Source organism: Pempheris klunzingeri, chromosome 24, assembly GCF_042242105.1.
Source record: "Pempheris klunzingeri isolate RE-2024b chromosome 24, fPemKlu1.hap1, whole genome shotgun sequence".
NCBI classification, from domain to species: Eukaryota; Metazoa; Chordata; class Actinopteri; order Acropomatiformes; family Pempheridae; genus Pempheris; species Pempheris klunzingeri.
Genome location: NC_092035.1, coordinates 5,067,134 through 5,089,970, shown reverse-complemented (window position 1 = coordinate 5,089,970; position 22,837 = coordinate 5,067,134). Strand labels below are relative to the sequence as shown.

Sequence of the window (22,837 nt, the reverse complement as noted above, 5' to 3'; positions counted from 1 at the left end):
ATGGGTTCAAATCCCCTCTGATGCTCTTTACTTTACTTTCCCCCTCAGTGCTGACAAACACAACAAGTACAACTTCCAACACATGACAACGTAACTTCAGAGTTAGCTGTTCGGAGCCCCTCTTGCATTCTTTACTTTACTTTCCTCATCAGTGCTGACAAACACAACAAGTACAACTTCCAACACATGAAAAAGTCACTTCAGAGTTAGCTCAGTGAAATCAAGCGCTGAGAGGGCATCTGGACACATGGGTTCGAATACCCTCTGATACTCTTTACTTTACTTTCCCCCTCAGTGCTGACAAACACAACAAGTACAACTTCCAAAACATTGTTAAGTAGCTGCGGAGTTAGCTCAGTGAGATAAGGAGCTCAAACTTCATCTGGACACATGGGTTCAAATCCCCTTTAGCACTGTTTACTTTACTTTCCCCCTCAGTGCTGACAAACACAACAAGTACAACTTCCAACACATGATAAAGTAACTTCAGAGTTAGCTCAGTGAGATAAGGAGCTGACAGGTTAACTGGACACATGGGTTCAAATCCCCTCTGATGCTCTTTACTTTACTTTCCTCTTCAGTGCTGACAAACACAACAAGTACAACTTCCAACACATGATAAAGTAACTTCAGAGTTAGCTCAGTGAGATAAGGAGCTGACAGGTTAACTGGACACATGGGTTCAAATCCCCTCTGATGCTCTTTACTTTACTTTCCGCTTCAGTGCTGACAAACACAACAAGTACAACTTCCAACACATGATAAAGTAACTTCAGAGTTAGCTCAGTGAGATAAGGAGCTGACAGGTCATCTGGACACATGGGTTCAAATCCCCTCTGATGCTCTTTACTTTACTTTCCTCTTCAGTGCTGACAAACACAACAAGTACAACTTCCAACACATGATAAAGTAACTTCAGAGTTAGCTCAGTGAGATAAGGAGCTGACAGGTTAACTGGACACATGGGTTCAAATCCCCTCTGATGCTCTTTACTTTACTTTCCTCTTCAGTGCTGACAAACACAACAAGTACAACTTCCAACACATGATAAAGTAACTTCATAGTTAGCTCAGTGAGATAAGGAGCTGACAGGTCATCTGGACACATGGGTTCAAATCCCCTCTGATGCTCTTTACTTTACTTTCCTCTTCAGTGCTGACAAACACAACAAGTACAACTTCCAACACATGATAAAGTAACTTCAGAGTTAGCTCAGTGAGATAAGGAGCTGACAGGTTAACTGGACACATGGGTTCAAATCCCCTCTGATGCTCTTTACTTTACTTTCCTCTTCAGTGCTGACAAACACAACAAGTACAACTTCCAACACATGATAAAGTAACTTCAGAGTTAGCTCAGTGAGATAAGGAGCTGACAGGTCATCTGGACACATGGGTTCAAATCCCCTCTGATGCTCTTTACTTTACTTTACTTTACTTTACTTTACTTTACTTTACTTTACTACACTATAAAGTAACTTCAGTTACTTTATCATGACAAAGTGACTTCGACTTCATGACTTCGTCATGAAGTCGAAGTCACTTTGTCATGAAGTAACTCCTGAAGTCACTTCGTGACTTCAGGAGTTACTTCATCATGTAACTTCGACTTCATGACTTCGTCATGAAGTCGAAGTCACTTTCTACTTCACCCGCCCCCCTCTCACCCTCTCTTCTCATCCCCCCCTCTCACCCTCTCTTCTCACGCACCCCCCCCCTACCCCCCCCTCACCCTCTCTTCTCACGCCCCCCCCCACCCTCTCTTCTCACGCACCCCCCCCCTACCCCCCCCTCACCCTCTCTTCTCACGCCCCCCCCCCCCCTACCCCCCCCTCACCCTCTCTTCTCACGCCCCCCCCCACCCTCTCTTCTCACGCCCCCCCCCCACCCTCTCTTCTCATCCCCCCCTCTCACCCCCTCACCCTCTCACCCTCTCTTCTCACACCCCCCTACCCCCCCCTCACCCTCTCTTCTCACCCCCCCCTCACCCTCTCTTCTCACCCCCCCCTCACACCCCCTCACACCCCCTACCCCTCTCTTCTCACCCCCCCCTACCCCCCTCACCGCCCCCTACCCCCTCACCGCCCCCTCTCACCCTCCTCTCTCTCACCTCACCCTCTCTACCCCCCCTCTCTCACCCTCTCTCCCCCCCCTCTCTCTCTCTCCCCTACTTTATAGTTTGTTGGAAGTTGTACTTGTTGTGTTTGTCAGCACTGAAGAGGAAAGTAAAGTAAATAGCATCAGATGGGATTTGAACCCATGTGTCCAGATGACCTGTCAGCTCCTTATCTCACTGAGCTAACTCTGAAGTTACTTTATAATTTGTTGGAAGTTGTACTTGTTGTGTTTGTCAGCACTGAAGAGGAAAGTAAAGTAAAGAGCATCAGAGGGGATTTGAACCCATGTCTCCAGATAACCTGTGAGCTCCTTATCTCACTGAGCTTACGCTGAAGTTACTTTGTCATGTGTTAGAAGTTGTACTTGTTGTGTTTGTCAGCACTGAAGCGGAAAGTAAAGTAAAGAGCATCAGAGGGGATTTGAACCCATGTGTCCAGATGAGGTGCCAGCTCCTGATCTCACTGAGCTAACTGTGAAGTTTCTTTCATGTGTGTTGGAAGTTGTGTTTGTCAGTGCTGAGGAGAAAAGCTGGAGGAAAAAGATGGCAAGTTAAAAAGAAGTGTGAGTTTTAGTGGGAATTTGAACCCATGTGTCCAGGTGACTTGTCAGCTCCTGATCTCACTGAACTGACTTTGAAGTCAGTTGAGTGTGTGTTTGTCAGCACTGAGGGGGAAAGTAAAGTAAAAAAGTCTGAGAGGGGATTCAAACCCATGTGATCAGATGCCCTGTCTGCACCTGATCTCATTGAGCTAATTGTGAAGTCACTTAAGAGTGTGTTGGAAGTTGCACTTGTTGTGTTTGTCAGCACTGAAGAGGAAAGTAAAGTAAAGAGCATCAGAGGGGATTTGAACCTATGTGTCCAGATAACCAGCCAGCTCCTTAGCTCACTGAGCTAACTCCGAAGTTACTTTATCACCTGTTGGAAGTTGTACTTGTTATGTTTGTCAACACTGAGGAGGAAAGTAAAGTAAAGAGTATCAGAGGGTTTTTGAACCCATGTGCCCAGATGACTGGTCAGCTCCTGATCTCACTGAGCTAACTTAACAATGTTTTGGAAGCTGTACTTGTTGTGTTTGTCAGCACTGAGGGGGAAAGTAAAGTAGAAAGTGCTAAAGGGGATTTGAACCCAAGTGTCCACATGACTTTTGAGCTCCTTATCTCACTGAGCTAACTCTGAAGTTACTTAGCAATGTTTTGGAAGTTGTACTTGTTGTGTTTGTCAGCACTGAGGGGGAAAGTTAAGTAAGGAGTATCAGAGGGTATTCGAACCCATGTGTCCAGATGCCCTCTCAGCGCTTGATTTCACTGAGCTAACTCTGAAGTTACTTTGTCATGTGTTGGAAGTTGTACTTGTGTTTGTCAGCGCTGAGGAGAAAAGATGAAGGGAAAACATGGGGCGTTAAAGAGAAACATGCACTTCAGTTGGGATTTGAACCCATGTGTCAAGATAACCTGTCAGCACCTTATCACACTGAGCTAACTCTGAAGTTACTTTGTCATGTGTTGGAAGTTGTACTTGTTGTGTTTGTCAGTGCTGAGGAGAAAAGCTGGAGGAAAAAGATGGCAAGTTATCAAAAAGTTTGAGTGGCGATTTGAACCCATGTGTCCAGGTGACCTGTCAGCTCCTGATCTCACTGAACTGACTCTGAAGTCAGTTGAGTGTGTGTGTTTGTCAGCACTGAGGGGGAAAGTAAAGTGGGAAAGTAAAGAAGAAAAGTCTGAGAGGGGTTTTGAAGCCATGAGATCAGACGACCTGTCTGCTCTTGATCTCATTGAGCTAACTCTGAAGTCGCTCAAGAGTGTGTTGGAAGTTGCACTTGTGTTTGTCAGCGCTGAGGAGAAAAGCTGGAGGAAGAAGATGGCAAGTTAAAAAGAAGTGTGCGTTTTAAAGCCATGCGTCCAGGTGACCTGTCAGATCCTGATCTCACTGAGCTAACTCTGAAGTCAGTTGAGTGTGTGTTGGAAGTTGTACTTGTGTTTGTCAAGACTGAGGAGAAAAGATGAAGGAAAAACATGGGGAGTTAAAGAGAAACATGTGTTTCAGTTGGGATTTGAACCCATGTGTCCAGGTGACCTGTCAGCTCCTTATCTCACTGAGCCAACTCTGAAGTTACTTTGTCATGTGTTGGAAGTTGTTTATCAGCACTGGAGAGGAAAGTAAAGTAAAGAGCATCAGAGGGGATTCAAACCCATGTCTCCTTATCTCACTGAGCTAACTATGAAGTTACTTTGTCATGTGTTGGAAGTTGTACTTGTTGTATTTGTCAGCACTGAAGAGGAAAGTAAAGTAAAAAAAATGCAAGAGGGGATTCAAACCCATGCCTCCAGATGATGTGTCAGCCTCTTATCTCACTGAGCTAACTATGAAGTTACTTTGTCATGTGTTGGAAGTTGTACTTGTTGTATTTGTCAGCACTGAAGAGGAAAGTAAAGTAAAAAAAATGTGAGAGGGGATTCAAACCCATGCCTCCAGATGATGTGTCAGCCTCTTACCTCACTGAGCTATCTCTGAAGCTACTTTGTCATGTGTTGGAAGTTGTACTTGTTGTGTTTGTCAGCACTGAAGAGGAAAGTAAAGTAAAGAGCATCAGAGGGGATTCAAACCCATGTGCCCAGATGACTTGTCAAGTTGTACTTGTTGTGTTTGTCAGTGCTGAGGAGAAAAGCTGGAGGAAAAAGATGGCAAGTTAAAAAGACATTTCAGTGGCGATTTGAACCAATGTGTCCAGCTGACCTGTCAGCTCTTGATCTCACTGAGCTGACTCTGAAGTCAGTTGAGTGTGTGTGTGTTTGTCAGCACTGAGGGGGAAAGTAAAGTAAAAAAGCCTGAGAGGGGTTTAGAACCCATGTGATCAGATGCCTTGTCTGCTCCTGATCTCATTGAGCTAACTCTGAAGTCTCTCAAGAGTGTGTTGGAAGTTGCACTTGTTGTGTTTGTCAGCGCTGAGGAGAAAAGCTGGAGGAAAAAGATGGCAAGTTAAAAAGAAGTGTGCGTTTTAGTGGCGATTTGAAGCCATGTGTCCAGGTGACCTGTCAGCTCCTGATCTCACTGAGCTGACTCGCTGAGTGTGTGTGTTTGTCAGCACTAAGGGGGAAAGTAAAGTAAAAAATTCTGAGAGGGGATTCAAACCCATGTGATCAGATGACCTGTCTGCTCCTGATCCCATTGAGCTAACTCTAAAGTTAGATAAGAGTGTGTTGGAAGTTGTACTTGTTGTGTTTGTCAGCACTGAAGAGGAAAATAAAGTAAAGAGCATCAGAGGGGATTCAAAAATGGACAGAAAGCTGAAAACCATTATAAACAATATCCATTTATTTAGATATTCCATAAATATTCTGATATACTGCAGTTTATTTGAACTTTGCACATAGAGGACATATTTTGACACAGACACATTACATTTAAAGGGAACTCAGATTCAACAGTTCAGTGGCCCTCGGACTAACAATGTACTTCCTTAAAGGTGTGTGTTTTATAGATTTGAGTTAAATCTGTTTTACATCGAGAAAAACTGATTTGGAGACAGAAGACAGAACAAGAATGCATTTACTTGCTTCCTCTCCTCATAATGGCAGACATTTTGGGTCAGATAGAAACTGGAGTAATATGTGTTTTTATTGAGAATACAGTTTAAATATTATTTCGTCTCCATTCCCAATGCTTAAGTAAACACACAATCTCTAAATTATTACAATATCATCACAAACTGTGACACAAATAGTCAAAAGAAAAAATTTTAAATACAGCACTGACATATTGCAGAGAAGCAGCTGATAGCAAAACACTCACAGTGCGTTGGTGTGAATTATGGCACATATTGATCCTGTGTTTTGTCTTTCATGAGAGGGAGAAAGCAGGATAACATTAGAACATTGTACACACAAAAGAAAGCGTTTGAAAGTAATAGTTTGAGCTTACTGGATATCCAGAGGTACTAGGTTTGAATAAACTCTTATGAACAGACAATGTCGATATTGACGGACGTGTTAATATCTCTCTGTTAAGGCATGGAATGAGCAACGAGGTAACAGCTATCTACTGCATTGCTTCATCACAGTTGCAATGAAAAGGAGTCTGTGACCCTGCAAGGACTTCGCAGACACAGGAACAGAAACAACATGACCAGCACTGCAACGTCAGGACACGTGAGCCTTTAGTACGTCTTCTAAGTTAGACTTAGACTTGGTTAGTTAAGTCAGACCACTGAAGCACAACACAAAGATACAGTCTTTGGTCACAGACAAAAGATTCTGCTGAGACACTGAGCAGCACAATACACGCTGTAGACTCAGAGTTACTGGGATATACCGCATGTCTGTGTGTCGGCTGTAGAAACACCCACAACTCGTTCATCTACCACTGAAATGCATTAAAAATGTACACTGAACAAGTCAATTGTCAGTTTCCAGTATCGTGTCATTAACCGCAGAAATTTAAAGACACACAGACCCAAAAAAACAAGATATACAACTTATTTTAAAGGGGTATTCCAGGAATTTGCAGTATTTTGATATTTGAAAGAGTCCATAACATTAGGAGTTAAATATATCTGTGTTGTTAAAAGGTCACTGTAATAGATTTGTTTTTCTTTAAATTTGAATATGCAATTTAATTCAAATATGCAATTTAAAGGATAACTTCAGCACAGCCCTTCACAAGAATCTGGAGTCATGGAGTGGGTATATGTGGAAGCTGATTTGCTAAAACGTCAGCCAATCACAATGGACATTTTCTTTTCCAGTTAGAGAATAAATGTAGTAAATTCAGTTTTAGCTTTAGCTCTGTAAAACAGTTCCTGACACTGAGTAGCACTGGATTTAAGTGATCTTCTGTCGTTTGCTGCTCGACTTGTTCCATGAACATTTTCACAGTATAATCATCATACTGAAAAACTCATAATAATCCTCTAAAGTATAAAATCTTTCATTTCTTGCTCCTGATCCTTTAGGCCACATAAAATGTTTAATATACATATATTGTATTGTATATTTACTGTATATCATTTCTCAGCCCTCATTGCACCCATAGCCTTAGAATAGCTCTCAATAAACTGTTTATACAAGTTCTGCTTTCCCTTCCTTCATAACCTTTGCAACACTGTACAAGTTATAACATCTCCTCATTAAATTTATATAGATCTCCTCAATATAGACATCTTTTACATACAAGTCTAGAGTGTCAGAAGGATTAGTTACGTATCCATCTTTTAAACCTTTTTGATCTTAAATAGTTGGGAATTTGTATAACATAAAATATAATCCAAAAATAAATCTTTGATATCTCGGGGTAGAGTAGACCAGCACAGATTGACTTGAAAGTCCAGCATGATTTCGAGTTTCTATGACGCAGGAGACGAGCATTAAGGTAGATTACTGCTAAGGTTTACATTCAACCCTCATGGTATGAATCCGTCAGAACAGATCGGGACTGTCAACACTGAGAAGATACAATGAGAGGAAGGGAGGGGGAATAGGTGTTTGTTTTGTACATTTAGGGGTGGAAACTAACCAGCTACACTGAGGAGAGAGCAGTTTAGTTTCAGGGCAAAGCAGAGGGGAAAACAGACTGGACAGAAATTAAGTCGGTGGGTTGTACACACATTTGAAGAGGCAGGGGGTGAGTGTGGAAAACCCACACTTCTCCCGCGTATACATTCCCTTCCTTTCAAACTATGTACTTTTAGATTGTCAGTCAATCAAATCTAAATGTACACTTTAAATGTTCTCTGTTTGCTCTTAAATGTTTAGAAATGTGTGCAGCACAGCCCCCCCGTCATCCGTACCCTGCAGGTGTCTGTGTGGCATTTGGCTCAGGCTACTCTCACACGTGGGACTCATCCAGGTCCAGGTCGACAGGGGAGAGGGGCAAGGGGAGCCGGCGGGGTGAGCGGCGGGGCGAGGGATGGGACAGCAGCGGGGTGAGGAGGGGGTTCTCCGTGCCGTCGTCCTCGCTGAGCTGCAGTAGGGTGTCGCTGCATGGCAGCAGCGCCGTCGTGTCCTCGTCCCCGGGGCTCTCTCTGATCCTGGACGGCCCTGGCGGCGGGGGAGGCAGGAGAGGGGCAGGCGGCAGCGGTGGAGGCGGCGGGGGGCCCGGGGCTGGCGCAGTGACCAGCACTGGGAGCGGAGGAGGGAGAGGAGAGGAGGTGCGAGACAAGGGGAGAGGGGAGCAGGTTCGGGAGAGGGGCAGCGGGGAGCAGGTTCGAGATGGGGGTGTTGGAGTGGAGGGGCGGGAGATGGAGGGGGGAGGGGAGAGGCTGCTGCGGAGGCCCCACTGCTCTCTCTTCTCCTTGCTGCTTATGGCTGGAGGGACCTGGGTGGGAATACACTTTGCTCCTGTAGTTTCAGCTTGTAATACATCAAGTAAAGGGCAAGTTCACACAAATTCTTACATCTAGAGATATCCACAGGCCACACAGACAGTTTTACTATCTTTTGTTGAGTTTTCATAGTTCTTGTGAAATTAAATCTATTAAATCTGTTAACAAAAGACTGTGGATTATCCAACATTTAATATTTTCAAGCATCATAAACAGATAGATATCACTCACACATACTTTTTTGTCATTTCGGTGAACCAGCCTTTTAAGTACTTAAATGTTCATTACATTTTTGTTCAACCTTCACGTTTGATATTGATTTAAGGAATACAGTTTTAATTAAATGAAACAAAAATCCTTTTTGAAATTGTCCAGCAGCCCTAAATATATATGTGTTCAATATTACATAAATAAGCAAGACAAGAGATAATCAAATGAATACAGATATGACCTAAAAATGTAAAATTATCCAATTACTTGTGCTCCCCTGCTCCAGTCCTCTGTGCTGCTCCTACCTGTATGTTAGCAGGGCTGTGCAGGTCGGCAGTGACCGTGGCTGAGGTGGCAGAGGGCACTTCCAGTGTTGGGGATTTAGAGAGAGCAGGACTGGCCTTCCTTCCGTCAGTGGGAGGGTCTGTGGCGCTGGGAGTCGGGGGCTTTCCGGCCGCTGTAGGCGTCTGCTGGCCTTGAGTCTCTGTAAAGGTGACTGACCTTTTTTGGTCTCCGTGAGCTGTGGACACACATGCATGCGCACATGGTGAAAACGGAGAGGGCAGCGCCAGCTAGCGGCTCGCTAACACATCAGCACCACCAAAGAGAGTGGAGGCAGGGATGGGACAGGACGGGTAGGCAGGGGCTGGGAGGGGATGCAAGACAGACATGCAGAGCGCCCTATTGGGTGAGGTTGCAGAATTAAGGAGCGGGCCGTTGCAGGGTGGAGAGGAAGGGTTAAGGGTCGTGTCTCACCTTCACAGTCCAATAAAGTTTCTTTATTTCGAAACATAAGGCATGAGACAGAACAGAGTGAGAAGAGTCAGTTTGGTGACAGGTGGAACAACAAACAGCATTGGAACAAAGACAGAGGTTGTGAGTGGGGAGGACGGGTCAGTTCAAGTCAGCACACAGACATTTCTCGAAAGTATCTCAATCAATCAATCAATTTTCATTTATATAGCGCCAAGTCATAACAGCGTTATCTCAAGATGCTTTCCATAAAGAGCAGGTCTAGACCAAACTCTTTTATTAAGAGAGAGACCCAACGGTTCAGGAATTCAAATTTAAGGATTCAAGAATCCCCACCTGAGCAGCATCAGATGTGATATCTGAGTGGGAGAATTTTATGTTTTAGTGGCAGTCCAGATTTGGCTCGTTGTGTGCTTGACCTGAAGTGCAGGGTAAATTCTTTTTCATGCTTTTTTAATATTCTGAGACAACCAAATGTGCTTTCATCATCGCTTATCGAAAAACAATTATATATTCAAATTCTGAAAAAAAAAAAAAAACAGTGGTGAAAACGGTGAAAATTATACTGTATTGTGAAAAAAGCAGCACTGCCACTGCTGCCTCGTACGCTGCACTAAATGCACTGCGTGGCGGACGGGAGTCACACAACGTCACTTTCATTGATTGAAAATGAAATGTAGGTCAAGCTTCCACTGTGACCTCTGAAACTACACCAGGTGTGAGCGGCACCGCAGAGATCCCAAGCAGCAGTAAGTATTTTTTTTACATGAGGTGTGAGCAGCCCTTTGGCATACATGAGTCATACAATATCTCTATTTTTAAATTAAACTGCTGATATAAAGGAAGTGACTTAATGACTGCCAGTGAGCTTGAGCTTTATCCCTTCCACAGCGTCCTGTAGTCTGTAGATGTTAAATGACCCATATTATACAAACTATAAACATAATCTCAAAACAAAAGCTCACTGTCTTGTTCTATCTGTGACTCACACAACCCTACCTACGCTGTGTGTGTGCTGTAGGTGCAGCCAGTAAAGATACATTCTGTGGCGTATTGGCTCCAAACATGGTCTGCATATGTTACATGTTGAATGTAGCCATGCACTTAAAAAGATTGGAATGGTTTCAACTTATGTGTGTGTCTAAATTCTGTTTTTAATATTATTTCTGACAATCATGACACACCGTTCAGTGACCTGCACCACACACACACACACACACACACACACACACACACACGTGTGCTGTTACCCAGTGGTTTGTTCTTGGGCTGGATGCTCCTGCGGGTTGTTGACAGCCTTGCTCCTGATCGACCACGTGGCTCAGTCTTTGGAATGGACAGCAGGGGGCGTCGCAGCTGCAGCAAAGTCGCAACCCAGTACAGAGTATTAGCTGTGATTCCAATCATGCACTTCCACACAAGCCTTATCTTTTAGAATCTATGGCACATAACGATTATTCCCTCAAAGAGAAAGACAGAGCTGATGTCCGCACCTGTCTGAGGCCTCGCTTTCTTCCTAATGGAGGCTGTATCAGAAGGTTCTGCTGGCCCGGTTCACTCTGCACACTGGCAACCCTGGTACACCCAATCAGATGCGCACACACACACACACACACACACAAAGATGCAGAAATGCATTGCCGTGAAGGGACCAAAAAGCCACCGCATCCCCAGCTGTGCCCGCCGACTGACCACATCTTTGACCACAGTAACATGTCGCTGCTATTCTACCCATCCACTCACTACACGACACACACAGTATGTTACAAGACACAAAAAAACAGTGCTGCCATGATTCATACACTGAAAACACAACAGGGGGTAGCAGGGGCTGGAGTAGCAACACTGTTTTTTATTCTTTTTTTTTCCCTTCATACATTTAAAATCCCCTTTTTTAACATGTGGACCTATTAAATTATTTTGTCTTTAAACATAAAAAAAGACAATTGATCTTGTATTATAGTTGCCACCCCAGGTCCCCCTTGCCCCTACAGATTGGTATCCAGAGTTGGACGCCCAATTTGATCAGCGGGAAGCCTGATAGACACGTAAACAGTATGAAACACCATGGCACCAATGGAAGGGAGGCTGACTTTGGTGATGGCACATCAACTGTACAGCTAAGACCCACAGCTAACAGAGGAGAAACAGAGGCAGAGCTCCCTGGCCCCGGGGCTGAGGGGCCCCCTTTTTTTTTTTAACTCTTGGGGGGGGCGGCCTGGTTAGGATAGCACAGCAGATGAGCTGAGAAGATGAGGGTCAGTGTGGAGCTCAAAAGGAAGTTGGGGTAGGGGTAGGGGACAGAGACAAGGAACACCGGACCCACACAGAAAGAGATAGAGACAGGGGGTGAGGGGAGGTGTGGCGGGCCAAGGCGATTTGATTGGATGTGGATGAGTGATCAACGGCGAGGCGGCCAATAGAGCAGGCCGTTCCGAGGCGATGCCCCTCCCACTGGCGGACAGATGCAAGAACGCACCGATGGGACACACACAGAGAGAGGGCCACTGTACCTAGAGAGGTTACCCTCCTGCAGAAGGCCCTGGGACTCATCTAGCACATTGGGTTCACTGTAAAAAGGGGGGTGAAGGGGGAGAATGGGAGTTTAGGGAGTGTAGTCGAGATCCAGCACCGCCCAAGTCCCCGAGCCCCGAGAGCAGGGTGGGACGCCAGGGCTCTGACCACAACTTCATCCTTACCAATACACAGAGTCTGAACTACTTCATTGCTGCTCTGAGACTGTTGAATAAAACACATTATAAATCAACAGAGATATACAGAAAAAAATGACTGGTTGTGGGATATGACTGGTTGATCCATCTCAAAATGTTCATTCTACATATTACATAAAGAAGATTTGAATCGCACATGGAAACAGAGATAATCTCAATGGTCGAGTTGGACCTCAGCGGATGGACCCAGTTTGAATGGTGCTGGCTCCATAGTGAGATTACCTCCGCTTACACACCACCTCTACTTTTTTGTCCTGCCCCGCCCTCTGCAGGACAAATGAAGAAGAAACATCCTGCATGTTGTCCGAGACTCTCAAACCTGGACACTTTATTTACTAAACAGTCAGTGTTTGATTTGATCTTCCTCAGATCCAAAGGAATATAGATCCTTGTTGAATTCAAATATTGTGTGTTTGATAAAGAAAGCGTGGGGCAGGATATTTCTTTGTTATTTGACCTACGCTCACTTTCTAAAGTATCTGTGTAGAAGGGTGTCTGTAAAAGGAACTACGCTTGAAGAAAAGTTCAGCTCTGTGCTTGTTTGTACTTGCGTGTTTCAGTCTGTATTTGCGTTGGGGGTGTCACCTGTGGCTGGGCAGCATGGTGGTGCGGGGCGCCTCAGGCTGCGACGCCGCTGAGCCGGTGGCGTGGCTGGAGAAGCGGCGCTGGGCTATCACCCTCGGCAAGAAGGCCTCGTGCTCGCTCACCACGCTGGGGATACTCATGGAATCATCTGGAGGGAGAGGGATGGAGGGCTGTTAGTCCAGGTCGAATTTCTACAACTGCCAAACAGGAAAGAGAAAAGTGAAACGGGAACGTTTTCTGACTCTCTTCGTCATCCTCATCGGTGCGGCTGAGTGTGTCTTGGGAGGGCTGGCGTGATGGTTGGCTGTCCTGCTCCCAAACTGTGCCGGTGCCTGTGTTGGAGCGCGACATTGTGGCCAAACTGAGGCGGTAGGCTGATGTGGAGGTGCCCACGGTGCTGATGGACGTCTTGCCCTGATAAGCTGTTTAGTAGCAGCAGGTAAAACAGAAACACACAGTCAGAACATGCAGGAAAAAGACAGATTCCAACAGTAACGTGTCTGAAAGTTGAAGTGTCTGACCGGAGCCACTGTGCACTGCTTCCTTGAGGATCTTGAGTTCATTGTTGAACTCTGCAAACAGGGAGCTCTTGCAGAGAGGTCGTGGAATGAAGCGTCGCTCCAGCTGGTCAGCGATGTGGTGCCGTGCTGTAATCTCCTCCTGGGAGTCAGCGGGCTGCGTCAACAACTACACCAACATAAACACATACGGACCGGTAAGGAGGACAGGCAGTGCATAAGGGCAGTTAAAGTGAATGAACAGGATTAGCAGAGAGCTCTTTACCTTGCACTGTATGAAGGGTCTCAGCAGGACAAAGATAGGGATACGGGTTCGGACAATGAAGTCAATGAAGTCCCAGAAGGCCAGGCCGCCCACCTTTCTCAGAGCCATCTCTTTCACCTGCAGGCTCAGCCGGTACCACTGGTTCCCCAGCGAGCGCTCAAAACAAACCAGCACCACCTTCAGAGCTGCAGGGGGGAGGGAAGGGGAAGGGCTGAGGATGAGGAGGGAAAGTGGTCGGACATGTGGAGCTATAAAATGGTGTTACTTCTCATTCATACCGAGATACGCAGCCTGGCTGGTGGACTCAGCTAGTCCCTCTCTGCGCAGGTCCTTCCCCGTGTCGCCGGGGGTGGAGCAGTGAGCCGGGGAAGCGTCCAGCATGAAGTTCTTGGTGCGGGAGGTGGAGATGATCCGAGGGGGCAGGAGGATGTTGATGACTGTCTGGAGGAGCAGGAAGATCTCTGGCTGCTCCAGGTGGGGGCTATCTGCAACGGGACATGAAAATACAAACAATGCTTTGGACATTTAATTGCCTCAAATGTCTCTATTACAGACCGACAGCAGGTTTGACTGAGTTAACTGAGTGATCAGCATTGACCTTTTAGCCTGTGAGAGTTTACCTTTGCTTCCAGAACCTACAGTGAGCACAAAGGGAATGAGCAGGTTGAGCAGCATCCCCTCACGCCTCTCCTGATTGGTGAAAGGTGAGATCACATGGCTGAGAGGAAAGTCCTCCTTCAAGGCCTGGGAAGCACAAATTTGACCATGTGAAATCAGTTTTGAGAGACGAATGGATGCCCAGTGAGTCAGATGAGTTAAGCCGATGCCTGCACCTGGATCTGCAGGGCCACCAGCCGGACCACTGCTGTGCTGAAGGGCAGCGGAGGGGAAAGGTAGGGGCTGAGGTGGAGAAGAGGAAGGCCGTCTGCCACGCTGGAGGGGCCGACCACGCCCATCACCTGAAAACACACGCAAATAAATACCCACACCCGAAACAGCAATCATACGGACGAATTTGTGCTGCTGTGTTTCCGTACCAAGTTGACGCAGACGTTGATCAGCGAGCGAAGGTGCGGGAGGAAAGAGATGATTGGCTGTCGCTGCAGGGTCAGGCAGATCCCCTCGATCAGGCTGCTGGCGGCCTCCCACTCCACCTGTCTCCTGGAGAACACATCCACGCAATGCCACCCCGCACCCAAAATAGAAGCACATTGTCACGGAGTTTAAAAAAAAAAAACAGTAAAAGGCCACATTCGTGTCATGTGGGATGAAAAGGAAACTCACGATGCTGACCGGGGAAAGCCACTCATCTGATTTTACATCTCATCACTTCAAATGACTTGAATGTGGCGTGAGATCTATATTACTCGTATCAAATGTACAGATCTTTACAGTAGAGCGGGAACCATCATATGCTGGGAGTGATAGTGATGAAACACTTACCACTCTATTAATATTTCCCGCCATATAAGCATCACCTTTATGACTGGAATAAAGGCCACACTGACAGCAAATGTCGTATACAGCAAAGCTCACAGACATAGCCAGCTAAACACTGCAGCAACAGATCCTGGTGTGAAGCGCACACCTGAGACCAGTGTTTCCCCTGAGCCTGCCAGTCTTATGTCATGGAAGAGGATGCTGGGACTGTGACGTTGGTGCTCAAAATCTGCCTCATCTTCTATGACGCAGCACAGGACAGCGGCTTAGAGGGAGCACTGCTGGTGATCCGTCATTAGTACACACATCCTCACACATTCGCGTACACATTAAACTCTTCCCACGCACGCCCACAAGTACCCGCACGGAAATACGCCACAGCAGCACTTACGGTACAGCACCCACGAAGGCAGCGCTACAGAGGACAGTGCCAAGAAGCCGTCTATCTACTGTACACACCACGGCACCGGGCACAGCACGATACACTCACAGGGAGACGGAGAAAGAAGTGGGATTGTATTCAACAGACCTGGTGCATAGTGCCTGTGGGCGAGCGCACCTGAGCGTTGGCATCTTGTGGATTTTGTTGAACATGCGGTCCAGCCTCTTGAGGATGAGGATGAGGGCGGGGCGGACAGCCTCGGAGGACCAGTCGGTGATGGGCAGCATCTCCATGATGTAGCGCCGCAGCCCTCGGCTCTCCATGGTCAGGGTGTCGTAGGGCGCAAGCTTCAGCAGTGCGTGGGCGATCTCAGCCAGCCTGGAAGAGAGAGACACCGGCTTATGGTCAGTGCAACTTAATAGATTTCTGAAAGTATGTTTTTGTTTTCTCCATTACAAAAGTACTGCAGCGTTCCTTACAGAAAGAGAACAACCATCTCACAAAGTTTTGTCTGTAAATCTGCTGACCAGTCATGAGTGAATCTCATCACCTCATGTGGGACTTGATGTCCAGCAGCTCCAGGGCTGTGACCCGCGGCTCCCCGGCGACATTCTGCAGGATTTTGAGTCGCGGCCCGCAGTGTTTGTAAAACTCAGTGCAGATGTTTAACAGGGACTCCCGCGGCCGGCGGAACTCCTCCCTGGCGATGCGCTCGTCCAGCTCCTCCCTCGGCATGCCCTGGCCCTCCTCCAGCAGGTGGAGGTTGTCCCTGGGCACAGACACATGCATACAAACAGGACATATGTGTTGGTCTGTCAGGCTCCAGGGCTGCACTCTATAGTCGTCTATTCTGGGACAAGTGTAACCCGTCATCTCCTACAGTTGATCATGTTATAGTTCTGACCTGGTGTTGACCCCTCCTGACATGGCGTGGTTAGCTGTAGTGCCTCCCTTATGGCCCTGATCACAGCGGGACATCTGGGGGGCAGTCATGGGCCTGTGGAGGAGATGTGGATTAAATGATGAGGATTGTAAACAGTTAAAGGACTTTACAAATGGACTCTGAAGTCCAGTTGCTTGTTTTGCGGTTTTCTTCTTTGCATGGGGGTGAGTCAGACCTTGTGAGGGCCTCTGAGCTGTAGAGGAGGGCCTGCAGCGAGGTGGCCAGAGCAGCGATGGCTGCGATCTCATCCCTGGCAGCTGAGGCCGACTCCATCGTAATCGTGTTGCTCTTCAGCTTCTGGAGGTGGCAGGGGACCAAGGCCTCCAGCACCATCAGCATCTGGAGACTGGAGATACATGGGGACAGAAAGCAACTGCTCTTGAGAAGCTGAAGATACAAGAAAAGATAATCCTTAATGCCTCCTCGATACATTTCCGTACCTCCTAAAGGACTCAGGGGCGTAGGCGACCACAGTGACACACAGCTTGATGGCCTCGCTGATGGAAAACGCTAAGTCCTCATTACCATAACAAAAATCTGCAATAAAAAAAGTACAGTTTGGTGTTTTTTCTACAGCTCATGCACACACAGGACGCTCTCAGGATATTGAGAGCTTTCTATATATGATGACAGACATTTAAGATAAGTGCTCCCTCCTTGACTCGATCCAAAAAAAAAAAAGAGTGACTTGCCCAGAGAGCGTAGAGGTTTCTCAGCCTTTACCAGCTCCAAAGCATCGAGCGCGTCCTGGGTCTCGCCCTCCAGAGAGACCAGCAGGTCAAACAGACACTGCGCCGACACTCCTTTAGACAGGCCAGTACTGGTGCTGGTCTGGGATGGGAGATGGAGACAGAGACGTCCACTCAAGCTGCAGGCGCCCAGGAATATAAAAACACAGGGGATGTGTAATGGGAATATGTGTATGCATGCACTCAGCAGTCTTACTGTGAATTCCAGCAGCGGAGCCACACTGGCAAACAGCTGCAGGATGAAGGGTTTGCGGTGGAGGATGTAGAACTGCCGACAGCAGAACTCGATGCCCTGCCTCAGTAAAGGGTTGCTCTCATAGTCAGCATAGACCTGCCATGGTAATACGGAGAGGGCAGACTTTAAGGAACGTACGCTAAAGCTAAGAAAAGTCTATTATTTACTCTTAAATGCAGTGGGACACGTTCTCCGTACCTGCAGCATGGTCGGCAGGATCCACTGGTAACCGCTCAGGGAGAAGAGGTGGTTGAAGTGAACGGCTGTGTTGATGGCTGTGGCCGTGTACTGCCTGAGGAGGGCGCTGTCCTCTGGGTGAAGCAGCAGTGCCCCGTTGAAGACGTTGAGGAACAGCATCATCTCGTCGCCCCACGGGTACTCACTGGGCATGCCCAGGAACATCTCCTCCAGCAGCTTGATCCACAGCACCTTGTGGAGGGTGTCCAAGCCGAACAGCTCCTTACCTGGGGGAGGCGGGAGGAGGAGATGCTGGTGAAATATGTATGATGATTTTAACTGTGAAAGTGTCCGATGATACAGTTGGAGGGTATCTCACCTTGCTGCTCGTTAAACAGCGAGAACTCTGCGTCGATGGCAGTCCGTGGGAAGGACGGCAGGCGCAGGAGGTCCTCCTGCAGCAGGGAGACGTGGGATTGCTTGTGCACAGCCGGCATGTGTTGCGTGAGGGAGATGAGGAAGAGGACCCGGCCGACTTCCTCTAGTTTACGGGAAAACACCTAGAGGGAGAACAGAGAATGGAAAAGAGAGTATTTCTCTTTCTGCAGTGTGGTTATCTAATATTGTGTCGAACTTTAAATCGTCTTTACCTGTTTCTGGATAAGTTCCTGCCCTTTCTCAGGCAGCATGTGGACCAGGTTGAGCTGGGGAGAGACTGATCTCCTGAAGGGATAGATGTCTCTCACATATGTCTAAAGGAGGAAGATGGCAGCATTGTGTTGTTGTACTTAGTCTGAATACTAACTATAGATCAAATATGTCGATAGGTGGTTTTACCAGCAGCTCAAAATAAAGCCAAATGTCTACCTTGCTATAATGGATGAGGTTCCATCGTTTGTCCATGAGGAAGTAGTGCGCTGATCGGGCCTCAGGAATGTTGAAGAATTCCAGACACTCCTGGTTGGGGGGGAAGTAAAGATGATGAAGATCTTATTCCATGTACGTTATTTGAGTATTTGCATTTTATACGACATTTCAGTGGAAAATATTGTACTTTTTACTGCTTTTATGTGAGTAACTAATTACTTTTCACTGTTAAACCTCTTTGGCTTGAGACCTTTCTGCTCTGGGTCCTTCATCACATATGAGTTGGTAGCTGTTCCACCTGACGTGATTTCTCCTCTAAACCTCTAGGACGGATTTATCTAAATCATTTCTTGAGGCCCAGATAGGTACACTCATCCGATATGTCACAACAAAAGCAAAGATTAGAGAACAGTCTAAAAAAGAAATGCAGATTTGTACGACAGAACTATTTTTGGGAATGTTGATCTGACTGGACTGAACTTCCTAATCTTACATAAAGTAGATAAAACCAGCTCCATCTCCTCCAGCTAAAACATTAAAAAAACTGTGTACACATTGTTGCATCAGTGCCAAACATCTAATCATGTCACATCATAATTCATCACTGTTCAGCAGAAGCAGTACTTTTACTTTGGACGATTTAAGTTTGCTGACACTTCAGCAAGAACTTTTACTCAAGTAAAGGGTCAGAGTACTTCCTAAAATCCTCACCTTGAGGAGAGCTTCAAACTGCGTGTCTTCGTGGACTGGAAGTTGTGTTGGGATGTCACATTCGTTCTGCCCGTGCACCACCAGTGTTTTGGTTCCTGCACCAACAACGCACAAGAAAATATTTAAACTATATTTAATATAACTAATTATTGAGGTCACAGTAAAAATGGAATCTGAATCAAAATCAACGACAGTGTCAAGCAGCGTCAGTGAGCTCACCTGGCATGGACGCAGTGACCAGCAGTTTGACCTCACACTGCTCCTTCTTCATGGTCTGCTTGAGGTCCTTGAAGAAGAGCCCCTCCACGTAGCCAACAACCTCCCACAGGAAGGTCAGGGTGGCCGAGATGGCGTCCATTCCCCACTCACACGGGGTCCGCACAAAATACATGATCAGTCCCACCTGAGGAGAGATTCGGTCAAGAGAACTGATTCTAAACTGAGGATAAATATCAAACAGTGAACGAGTGAAGGAGTTTCATCTGTGGCTTCACCAGGTAGTTGAAGAGGATGTGAGAGGTCTGAGCCGGCAGATCTCCAATGTTGAGCAGGAGCTTCCTCAGCATGTACATCAGCTCGTCCTGACATTACAACACAAGAAATAGTCATGTCACATTTCACACCTCCTTTTAAGCTCCTGCACTTATCCCCCTTGAAGAAAAGCCACATCAGATTCTGGTTTGTCACATCTGAAGCTCTGTTTGTCCCTCAGATGTTCGCATACCTGTCGGTTGCTCACGGTTAGTTTTTCCAGGAAGTGGCGGAGAACAAGTGCCGGATCTTCAATCAGGCAGTTCCAGAGGATTTGCTGGGCCACAGCACTCACTGAAAGGAAGCATTTGTCCTTTCAAATACAGTATGTGACCAAATGCAATGAACAGTCCTTATGTCTGAGAGGACAGGAGTCCCACACATGAGAAGCATTTTTTTAAAAAGATGTTATACCAGCCACGCCGTCCTCTCGAACCTCCCCATCCTCCATGAGGTGCACTATTGGCAGGACTGCAGCGCAGATGCATGCTGGGAAGACGGCTTGGGGCGGCTGTAACATGTGGTGAGTAGGCGTGTGTTCTGTTGTGTTCTCTTCATCTGGCAGATAAAACGTGCAAACAAAACTTCTCAGTGGCCAAGTCAAGCTGCGAGATAAAGACTCTCGGGATTCTTTATTTTCATACCTTCAGCACTGGCCAGTGAGCGGACGGACCACACAGAGCCCCGGCGGAAGGAGTAGTTCCTGTGGGAGTTACTGGAGGCGCAGGACGGGCTGACAGATAGACGGCGTGATGCCAGGTTCACCACTTCTTCTGCTGGCGGGATTAATGTCCGACATGACCAGCGGAGACACAGGGAAAACAACATGCCATCAGGACACAGAGCTGTCAGCAGACTGCCCATTCCCGTTAAAGCTTTTGTATGTTTGTACAATATGTACCCACCTTCTTCCTCCTGCTCAGGCGGGGGGCTGCACGTGGGCTCGTAGCATGCCTCCTGAGCCACAGGGATGGCCGTGATGATGCTGGCCTCGCGGCCCAGACGCCGCTTCTCTTCCTCCTGCTGCAGGTTCTTCAGGATGTGCTCGGCCCGCTGGTGGGAGCGCGACACCGCCCGTGCCGAGAAGGATTTCTATGAAGGGCGGCATGGAAGGGTGGCGGTTGGATCAAACAGCACAGAGGCAGAACAGCGGGTGCAGACACACAGAGAAGATTCAGAATGAGGGAATGCACAAATTAATACAAAGCTGACAGTTAAACTCTTTCAGGAACGTGTGTGCACAGCTAGTCTAGGCTTACAGTTACATCTGAGGAGCATTTTGGAATGTAAAATGACCGGACAACACATTAATACAGTAACTCTCCTCCAGCACATTGATCTCATGCTCTAATGCTGTCCTGAGCATCATGTATGGAATAGGCAAGATTTCAATCATGGCAAATTGTGACATAGATAAATGTATTCAGACTGGAATTTGGAGAATTTACTGTATCTTGTGTACAGTAAATGCCTCACAGCATTCGCACGAGTGCTCATACACATACATATCCAAGTAGGCTGAACGCATGATATGAAAAACATACACAGCAAAGTCATTCTCATCCAATGACCATGCATAAACAGCACAACACACACAAAATGTCTGAATGTCCGATGCATGCTGTTATTTTTTTTGGTTTTGTTCTGACAATCAGAGCAAGTGCTTGGACACTTTCTGAGTGTGGTGTGTGTCGCTGATCAAGATGCAGCTATCTGAGATGACCCATGAAAACCGCCCCCAGCTTCTGATCCATGATGAAAACCTACAGCTCCCAATGGGCTCAAAACACTCAGCAACAATGGAGAAAAACTTCCCTCCTGTCATTAATGATCTGAGGTAACAAGATGCATCAGCACAAACATCCGGACAGAAATACCAACTTACTATGGTATGGACTGACTGAATTAATGTAGAGTACTAAAAACAAAGACAGTCGATAGATAAATAATAGAGCAGGTGCTCGCAGGTTGTCATCAATATCTATTAAACATATTTAAATAATCATGCTTTTTCACAAAAAAGACAAGAAAGTAAAAGGAAACACCAAGAAATCTGTTTTTGCTGCTCTAAATGTTTGATGTTTTAACCTCCAAAATGAATTGCATGTGTTTTTCTTAGATGAGCAGATTTCTTGGTGTAGATGTTCACATTACATTTGCGTAGCAATAACAAATGTCTTTCAGAGCAGTCTGAAGTGTGTTTTGGTATGCTGTGTTGGTTAAGCAGGAATCCAGATCTGCCCTCATTACTACACCCCCCCCACTTCTCCAGGCCCCACTACACTGCTGGTCGTGGAGACATTTCACTCAAAATCTGCACAAATTAAATAAAGCAGTCTGCATGGACAGACTCTACTATAGACGAGTGATAAAATGTGTTTTCTTCTTTTAATCTAAACCGGGTCAGCTTTTTTGTGATGTCACACAGATGCAGGTCAGTATGATTCACATAAAATGCATTTACTGCATCGTGATACATAGTGATTAAAAGTATGTGCAAACATTTTAAAACTACTAAAGAATTAAAGATAAGAAATAAAAAAGATATTTTTCAAAGTGTTTGACACAAAACTTGTATAACTATATAAAGGCAATAAATGTATATTAGGCAACTTGTGTTAACAGGGCTCAGACTTACAGACTGGTCTTCATTGATTGGGTCCTGGACGCTGCCTGTGTTCTGGGGCACCCAGGGGGGGTCGAATATGGGGACACAGGGCATGCCCAGTATAGGAGACGGCAGGGTGAAGTTGATGCTGGGCGGAGGGATCTGAAACAAAAAACAGATAGAGGACAAAATGGGTCAGAGAGGACGAGTTTTGAGAGACAATACTTCGTAAAGGAATAACGTATAACAGCCACACTGAGCTGACACAGAGTCAGATATTAACCTTTCTGGACAACCTTATCAAGGGACAAAGTAGCGACAGAACTCTTTTGGGGATAAATATAAATGTGACACTGTTATTATTCTGCACCTTAAAGATCTGCTGGGCTCCCTCCTCCATGCGAGGCCACACCTGGTAACGGAAACGCCACAGCGTGTAAAACTTGAGGATGGAGTTGATGCGCTGGCAGGCCTCCTGGTGATGGAACTCCGCCATCATCATTTCGGTCACTGCGTCGGGGACCTTTACCGCGCACAGGAGGAACATGGCAGCTGGAGGGGATTCAGACGGGGGGGGGGGGGGAAAGAAGGCAAGAGAAAGGACAGAAAGAGGATGGAGAGAGATGGAAAGGGCATTTGTGAATTTCGAAGGACACAAAAACGTCCAGAGGAGAGCCACTGATGGGCAGCCTGATGG

General features: G+C 46.6%; 1 protein-coding gene across 1 annotated transcript in view; it reads right to left on the bottom strand.

The window, feature by feature from the left end:
• Positions 1-7,938: 7,938 nt before the first annotated feature.
• LOC139223640 (protein unc-80 homolog) overlaps positions 7,939-22,837 on the bottom strand; it is a 40,633-nt gene continuing 25,734 nt past the window's right edge. The window contains exons 33-66 of the mRNA XM_070855605.1: positions 22,511-22,692; positions 22,171-22,302; positions 20,438-20,624; positions 20,177-20,308; positions 19,947-20,090; positions 19,726-19,826; positions 19,496-19,582; positions 19,221-19,404; positions 19,002-19,096; positions 18,291-18,380; positions 18,074-18,175; positions 17,803-17,983; positions 17,445-17,710; positions 17,208-17,342; positions 16,955-17,093; positions 16,703-16,799; positions 16,438-16,608; positions 16,224-16,316; positions 15,870-16,088; positions 15,467-15,697; positions 14,535-14,658; positions 14,331-14,456; positions 14,118-14,241; positions 13,776-13,982; positions 13,498-13,682; positions 13,236-13,401; positions 12,957-13,136; positions 12,715-12,862; positions 11,911-11,967; positions 10,891-10,972; positions 10,648-10,753; positions 9,401-9,421; positions 8,950-9,164; positions 7,939-8,427 (exon numbers count right to left, since the gene is read on the bottom strand). Of these exons, the coding sequence (XP_070711706.1) occupies positions 7,939-8,427; positions 8,950-9,164; positions 9,401-9,421; positions 10,648-10,753; positions 10,891-10,972; positions 11,911-11,967; positions 12,715-12,862; positions 12,957-13,136; positions 13,236-13,401; positions 13,498-13,682; positions 13,776-13,982; positions 14,118-14,241; positions 14,331-14,456; positions 14,535-14,658; positions 15,467-15,697; positions 15,870-16,088; positions 16,224-16,316; positions 16,438-16,608; positions 16,703-16,799; positions 16,955-17,093; positions 17,208-17,342; positions 17,445-17,710; positions 17,803-17,983; positions 18,074-18,175; positions 18,291-18,380; positions 19,002-19,096; positions 19,221-19,404; positions 19,496-19,582; positions 19,726-19,826; positions 19,947-20,090; positions 20,177-20,308; positions 20,438-20,624; positions 22,171-22,302; positions 22,511-22,692 (5,198 nt within the window). The remainder of the gene's footprint in view (positions 8,428-8,949; positions 9,165-9,400; positions 9,422-10,647; positions 10,754-10,890; positions 10,973-11,910; positions 11,968-12,714; positions 12,863-12,956; positions 13,137-13,235; positions 13,402-13,497; positions 13,683-13,775; positions 13,983-14,117; positions 14,242-14,330; positions 14,457-14,534; positions 14,659-15,466; positions 15,698-15,869; positions 16,089-16,223; positions 16,317-16,437; positions 16,609-16,702; positions 16,800-16,954; positions 17,094-17,207; positions 17,343-17,444; positions 17,711-17,802; positions 17,984-18,073; positions 18,176-18,290; positions 18,381-19,001; positions 19,097-19,220; positions 19,405-19,495; positions 19,583-19,725; positions 19,827-19,946; positions 20,091-20,176; positions 20,309-20,437; positions 20,625-22,170; positions 22,303-22,510; positions 22,693-22,837) is intronic.